Source organism: Carettochelys insculpta, chromosome 33 (assembly GCF_033958435.1).
Source record: "Carettochelys insculpta isolate YL-2023 chromosome 33, ASM3395843v1, whole genome shotgun sequence".
Classification (NCBI taxonomy): domain Eukaryota; kingdom Metazoa; phylum Chordata; order Testudines; family Carettochelyidae; genus Carettochelys; species Carettochelys insculpta.
The window spans coordinates 2,112,756-2,119,967 of record NC_134169.1 but is presented as its reverse complement, the minus strand read 5'-3'; the positions used below and the strand labels follow the sequence as shown (position 1 = coordinate 2,119,967).

The window sequence follows — 7,212 nt, the reverse complement described above, 5'->3', positions numbered from 1 at the left end:
CTCTTTCCTGCAGCAGTGAGGGCCTGGGTGTTTTCCTCACCCTCAGCCACCCTCTCCCAGCTGGACACCCAAAGCTCCTGCCTCAAGGCCAGCTCTGGGCTTTGGGTGTGGAGGGAGGAACCAGTCATCACATGGCAGATCCACCCACGTGCAGCCAGTCGCTTCCAGGACAGGACAGACCAGGCCAGGCTCAGTCAGGGCCCCTGCGTTAGCTCAGTGGGTTTATTGAGGCCAGAGGCACAGCTGACAGCACGGTCACTGGAAAAGCCTGGCCCAGGGCTCTTGGCGCAGGGCTGGGAACATCTCACCAGGGAAGAACTTTCCCTTCCCAGTTCACAAAGCCTCCATTGTCCTTCTCGCAGAGCGTGGAGAGCACGTGCAGCATCCCTCTGACACTCGCCTCCACCGTCACTGGGGCCTGTGGGTGGGGGATACAGAGTAAGGTGGGGGATCTGGCTTTGGGAGCATCCCAGGACCCCAGGAGCCCAGAGACAGGACCAAGATGAGCCCTTGGTGCAGCTGGAGTTCCCTTGAACTGTCCCTCCCCTGAGTGGCATGAATTTTCTTGTGTGTCCAAAGGCAGAGGCACAAGTACCTGTGAGCTGCTGCCCATAAAAACCCCACAGCAGCAGCAGCAACAGCAGCAGCAGCAGCTCTGCTCACCTTCACTCTGGGATGCCAGCAGCTTGAGGAACCAAGCAAGTGGCAGCAGGAGGTCGGAAGCCCAGAGCACAGCATGGTAACCCTGAGGGCATCTGAGTGGGACACGATCCCTCCGTGGAGGGTGGAGGTGGAGGGTAGGACGGGTTGCAACACAGCCATTACCCCTACAATGATCATCTGCCCATAACACTTGCCTACCACTGGCCTCTCCCAGCAAGGCACCTACCTGGATGGAGCCGGAACTCCCCATGTCTGTCTGCACCCAGCCAGGATGGACAGCGACACTCAGGATCCCATCTCCACCATGCCCTAAGGCCTGGCACTTGGTGAGCATGTTGAGAGCAGCCTGCAGGTGAGATGCCATGAGCAGAGACAGCAGAATGTGGGGGAGGAAGTGAGCCCTCTAAGAAATGACCCACCCTCCCACAGGTGTACAAGGGTCTGAGAGCAGCGTTCCTTTTAATTTCATCTTTCCACGTGCAGAATAAATTGCATGTACACCAGGGCATGTGCGTGTGGGCACCACCAGTAAAAACACACCCTGCCAGCTGCGGGTGCGCTGCTAATCAGCTAGGCTGCATTTGAATTTCTCCTGGATGGCCCCGCAAGCACTCAGCTTCTAGAAAACACTTGTGAAAAGAAAACAATAGTGTGAGCTGCAATCTCTCAAGAAGGGCAGCAAAACACAGAGATGCAGAGGGAGCTGCACTTTGTCGAGCCACTGATGCTGAGAGGCTTCCAGTGGGCTGTGACAGGTGAACACACCTGAGAGCCGTGCTGAGGCAATTCTTGGTTATGCAGGATCTGGGTGGGTAGGGAAAGTGGAAATGTGACAGCGATTCTCCTTTGGATTCCATTTTACCAGGCCCCCTTGAGTTGAACTGGGGATGGTCTCAAAGTGGGGTAAGTCCAACCCTGGGAGGGGTAGAATTAACAGCTCTGCAGTGGCCCTTCCCTGTGCCAAGACTGGCTTCACCGGGGCTGAGCCATCCCTGGCCCATCTCTGCATGGGGAGTTCTCTGCCAGGATACAGGCACAACAGAAACTTTCTCACCAGACGGGAACTCTGATGGGAAGCTGACTGGAATTGCAGGCAGCTGAAGAAGAGCTGGACCCAGCAAACACAGTGCTGGAGGCTGGAGTGGTGGGAGTACGATGGGGAACATGGGGAATGCACCAACTGACATGAATTTCTGGAAGGAGCAAACCCAAGCAGCAGTCAGGCCCTGCTGGGTGTGCCCTGTACCTTGCTGCAGCGATAGGAGATGATTTGGACCATATGCCAGTCGCAGACATTCTGGATGGAGCCAGCCTCGCTGGAGATGTTGACGATGGCCGCCTTGCTGCAGCTCAGCCCTGTCTGGGGGCTTCCCTGGGCAGCCTGCTTCAGCAAGGGCAGGAAGGCCTGGGCAGTGGGGACAGCAGAGTAGCAATGCAGTCATGAGGCAGGTCACCAGAATGGGGTGCGTCTCCGCTCTTCCCCCGACACCCAGCCCCTAGGCAGACCAGAAGCAGGAGCCCCAGGCAGGCAGGTGTGTGGAGCTGCAGACCCTCCTCATGCCCATGCAGGAGCCAACAATGATCCCTAGCTCATGTCCCTGCCTTCATGTCCCTACGGTTCTCCACGCCTGCCCACATGGCTCAGCTGCAGCTCTTCAGCTATGAGGCTTTACCCAGGCCAGGCTGAAAGCCAGAGAAAGGGCAGGGTAAGAGTCATGTGGACACCTGTGGGGACCACCCCGTGTCCTGGCCAGGAGCCCCGAGGCTCAGGGACTCAGGCTGTGTGCTGCTCCCACACCTGCCTCCCCTGGGCAGGGCAAAGGGTCTGAGTTGCCCATCCAGCTCCAGCATCTGGCTTAGCCAGGAGCCGGGGTGTGGGGGGAGAGGCACAGAACCTCCCCACATCTCTTGCCCCTGTTCCGAGGCACCTCCCCACCACCTGCCCTTGGCGTGAAGCTGACTTACCTGTGCCAGCTGCAGAGCAGATGCCTGAGCCCCCCGGCCCCTGGCCACACAAGCCCTGTCTCCCCGGCCTACGCCAGCCTTGCTCTCTGCACGCAGGCCAGTGACGGACCTACCCAGCCTGGAGCCCTCCGAGCCTGTCCTGCCCCCCAGCCCCTTGTGCACCACCATTCTCAGGTTCACCAGGGCTCGGCAGCCCCGTGAGCCTACTTGGGGGGCATCACTGCTGAGCACCCAGCGCTGAGGAGGGTTTGGAGTGAACCCAGGGGAAAGCTCATTCTTCAGGCTGTCGATTTAGCGCCAGCTCCTCGTGCAAGTGACTCACAAATTCCCTCAGGGTGGGGATGCAGCGGGAGTGGGGGTGCAGGGTGGGTCGGGCATCAGGGGAAGGGGCTGAGCGGGGGCAGGGCATGGGTCGAGCAGGCACCAGCGGCCTCTCCCGCACCCAGGCAGCTGCCGGTGTTCGGACCCAGCCCTCCGCTCGTGGGTATCACAAGCTGCCCAGGGGGTTCGGGGGCTTTAGGCAGATGCTCGCCAGCACTCGATGCCTTTGTTCAAGGAGGGAACCAGCCCTGGTAGCCCCTTCCTGCTGCTCATCCCACTGGGGACTATTTGTCAAGGAGAAAGGACACGTTTCTGTCCTCACGGTTCCCAGGCCCCCCAGTTCCTGGCTGTGGCCCTGTGTCCATGAGACTCAGCCCGGGCAGCCAGAGACCATCTCACAGATGCACTCTGCAGTCACACTCAGACCCAGAGGAGACAGACGCCCCTCTGCTGGCAGGGCCCCAGCTGCGGGGCATGGAGAGAGGCCACTTAACACTACACACAATGGCAGGGTTGGGGAGACAGAGGTTTCTCATGAAAGGTAGCTGGGGCCTCGTGCATTGCACTGTCCTTGCACTGACGCTCTGGGTGTGAAAAGTGAGGGATTGAAGCAGTGTGTGCTGCAGAGCCAGGGCCATGCAGGGATCTGGGGGTGAGTCTTCATTTCTGAGAGGTTCAAGTCCTATAATCCACTTGAAGCCTGTGGTACTACCAGCCAAGGCCCCACATTGATCCAGTGACCCAAACCCAGGGAAGGGAGGACGCCTGGCCCAAGCACTGTCAAACCCTAGTGCATTTGTCCATGTGCTCTCTGTTAGGGCCCTTACCTGGCTCACCAGCAAGGGCCCCGTCACGTTGGTCGCGTACACCAGGGCCATGTCCTCTGGTGTCTCTGACTCCAGCGTGTTCAACTTCACTATCCCAGCGTTGTTTATCAGCAGATTGAGCCCCGAGCCTTTCAGGTGTGTCTCAACTCTGGCTGCCGCCGCCTTGATGCTGGCTGGGTCTGTGACATCTACAGCGACAGAGCAGGGGGTCAAGAGCATGATTCCCCCTCTCCGACGTCACCCCCACCAGAGCACGGCCCCCTGGGCCAGAGGGCTTCTTCCATTGGGCTCAGAGGTGGGAGAGGGGTTGGGGAAGGGAGTTGGGGGTGGGGACTGCTGCTGGGTCCAGGCACGGGGAGCTGTGCTGGAGCAACAAGAGGAAAGGCCAGTTCAGAGAGACAATTATGATCAGTTCCTTGGAGAATCTGAGTAGCCTAGAAAATGTGAATGTGCTGGAGTCGGTGATTAGTTCATACGTGTGGCGTTGCTCTTACCTAGACAAAGGAAGTGGATGATTTAGAATTGCTTGTGATGCATTGGAGGTGAGAGAATTCCCCAGCTGGACACGTGGGGATCCATCCCAGAGGTGGCAATGCTGGACAGAGCTGCCCATGTGTGATTCTCACAGGAGAGTCCTGCCACGTGGTGGCTCTGGGGCTTTCCAGCCTCTGGAGCTCCAGCCCACGCTCCAGACGATCCATTCGTACATTCCTCCTTTGGAGCTCGGTCAGGTGTCAGTGGGCTCTCAGCGATTATTGTCTCTGGTCCTGCTCTCCCCATGGGGATCAGGAGGGCTTGGGAAGGGGGATGTGTAATGAAAGAGGGAGAACGTGTAGCAGGGAGACGGGAGGGGAGCTCTGGGCCTGGGGCTGGACACCCACCGAGTGCAACTGTCACCAGGTTTGGATGTTTGGCCGCCAGGTTCTGCAACTCCTGAGAAAGAATAAAGCTAATGGTTATGGACATTGGGCCCACGCCCAGGGCCAGGCTGGGCAGAGTCCAGATCCCCACTGACCCTTGGCACCAAGTTCATGCCTTACTGCTTTCCTCTGCAAAGCCTCCTCATAGTGTCCTGCCCTGGGGTTCTGAGGCTGCAGGAGGCTCCTAATTTCCCCTGGGCATTTCCAATGCCAGCATCTAACTCAGTGCGATGAAGTCATGGACCCAAATCACTTCCCCATCAGTAGCCCAGCTGTGTTCCCTCGGTGCCCTCTGCAAATGTGTGTCCCACAGCGAGGCCAGACACAGTGACTGTGCGAAGCGGCTGAGCCTTTGGGAATGGGGATGCTGGGGAGGAGCAGGGCATGGGGGAGCAGCAGGCGTGTCTAGGAGTTGGACAGGAGGGAGACCAATGGAGAGTGGGAGGAAGGTGGTGGAGGGCAGTTCCCCCACGGGTGGTAAGGGGAGTCCCCTCCCAGCAGATGAAGGCTGGCAGTGTCACAAGCTCTCATCAGCTGGCTGTGAGTGGGGATTTTGTCAGCTGCAGAAGGAGCTGGTGCCGTGACCTAGAAGTTCCTCTGAGCCTGAAGTTTCCCAGGCCGGGTGTGGGAGCAGAGGTGAGAAGAGAGAGGGCCTGAGGCAGTGGCAGACAAGGGAGGGGTTGGACTAACTATCTGGGCAGCTCTGCACCTTCCAGCCAGAGCAGCGTCTGCAGTCACTGCCTGCTCTGCTGTGTGGGTCTCTGCACCGAGTGCTCAGAGACTGGAAGTCCTTTGGGTAGTTTCTCCTTCCCCCTCCAGCCATGCCCCTCGCCCCATTCTCACCTGCATTCGCCCTCCTCCTGGGTCCCGGCAGGTGGCAAAGACCCACTCCGGTGGGCTGGAGTTCCCCAGAAGCTGCTTGACGAGTTCCAGGCCGATTCCTCGATTGGCCCCGGTCACCAGAACACTGCGGAGATTCAAGCCAGCCATGGTCCCTCGCCTGCCTGTGCTGGGTGAGAGCTGCACTAGTTAGAGCCCTGACTTCCCTGCGCACCCACAGCTGGGGTTGTGGAACGATACCTCCAGGGAAATAACTCTGCTGCTATCATGTGACGAGACAGGAAGAGCTGGAATGGTTTTCGTCTATTTGATCCCCCTCCTCCCTGGGTCAGGGAGGTTGGTTGGTTTGGTTACTACTTACTGACGTTTTGGTTCAGGGCCAATCAAGTGCTGGCTGCCTTACTGTGCAGAAGGGCAACACCCCTGTCCTGACTGTGCCCTGAGCGAGGAGCCACTGCAATCATAATCCGCTTTCCACAGCTGTCAGTTGTGCTGTGTGTACAGGATGGAGAAAGTGCATGAAAGGCTGGAAGAGCGTGTGCTTGGAGGTCAGGATTTTCCTGCAGAGTTTTATGGCTTGTTAATTTTGGCACCAAAGCGGAGGGCAAAACTCTGCACAGCTAAGGATGTAGATATGCGATTGTCGAGGTAGTGAGAATCAGTCAGGTGCCTGTACCCAGCCCTGCTAGAGCTGGAGAGGTTCCTACACTGTTGGAAGACGCAAGGTCGAGTTCTCCACAAGGGGTCTCTTACACAATGCAAGGCAGCACTTTCCCTTGCATGACCTTATTTCCATTTGCTGCATGCGGGACACATGGTAAAATTACTCAGGTTTGAGCAGGCTCCGGAGCAATCCAGCAGACCACAGCCTGCAGGGTCACACGCCCGCCCCAGATTTCTGTCAGGGTTCCCATCAGAATGTGCCCAGCAGCAATTTTTGTAATCTGTGTGGGAGGAAATGACGGGAGCCGCTTCAGGCCACAGCATGTGGGGCAGGTTGGAGGGATGACTTGGCCCGTGTCTTTGCAGAGCTTTTCCTTTCTCCTCACCCTCCTCTGCAGCTGGAAATAAGTCGTTTTTTGTTGCCTGCCCAGAATAAAAGACAGCTAACAGCTGCAGGCTGTTGCTGGCCACCAACATTAGCCAGCCACCTCCTGTCCCCAGACACAGTGTGGGCAGGCAGGGACTGAAACCTAAGGCTGCAGTGCGCACCACGGCCCAGAGGGCCTGAGTGGGTGGTGTTCAGCTGACTCAGCCAGAGTGGAGGCTTAGCAGACAGTCCATAGAGCAGCCCCTTGCACATTGGGACAGGTGTTGGAGGGGGGCTTGGGAGTGTGTGCAGAAGGTCTTAAGCTCTTGTCCGGGGGTTGCTGTGGATCCTACATGTTTGTGGTGCAAACAGCCTGGAGGTGAATATCTCAGACAGTTCCCACTCAGCAGCACAATGGGCATAAGACAGGTTCCCTGCCTACTCTAGCTCCATGCTGCCCCCTAAGGTCACGTCTACATTAGCAAGTACATTCAAAATTAGAATTGGAAGACCGAGCTCTTTCAAAAGAACCTGCGGAGCGTCCACACACACCCTGCACCCTTTCAAAAGTAACTGGGAAAGAACTCCCGCGTTCTTTTGAAGTCGGTCCTCCATTCCCCTGGGATGGGAAGAGCGGCCTCCTTCG

The 7,212-nt window shown here is 57.9% G+C and overlaps 1 protein-coding gene across 1 annotated transcript; it reads right to left on the bottom strand.

Annotated features, from left to right (window-relative positions):
• Window positions 1-213: 213 nt before the first annotated feature.
• Window positions 214-5,730, bottom strand: LOC142005152 (C-signal-like). Its single transcript, XM_074982841.1, has 6 exons — window positions 5,540-5,730; window positions 4,607-4,709; window positions 3,777-3,964; window positions 1,910-2,068; window positions 890-1,009; window positions 214-418 (listed from the first exon to the last, which is right to left on the bottom strand). Exons 1-6 carry the CDS (start codon window positions 5,684-5,686, stop codon window positions 305-307), a joined length of 831 nt encoding a protein of 276 aa, XP_074838942.1. The 5' UTR covers window positions 5,687-5,730; the 3' UTR covers window positions 214-304.
• Between the last annotated feature and the right edge of the window lie 1,482 nt (window positions 5,731-7,212).

Excerpts from the sequence above, each read along its gene's own strand:
- LOC142005152 (XM_074982841.1), bottom strand. The coding sequence starts at position 5,686 with ATGGCTGGCTTGAATCTCCGCAGTGTTCTGGTGACCGGGGCCAATCGA. Across the intron at positions 1,010-1,909 it reads TCTCCTATCGCTGCAGCAAG|GCTGCTCTCAACATGCTCAC; the intron begins GTACAGGGCACA and ends TCTCACCTGCAG. Across the intron at positions 419-889 it reads GGAGTTCCGGCTCCATCCAG|GCCCCAGTGACGGTGGAGGC; the intron begins GTAGGTGCCTTG and ends CCCCACCCACAG.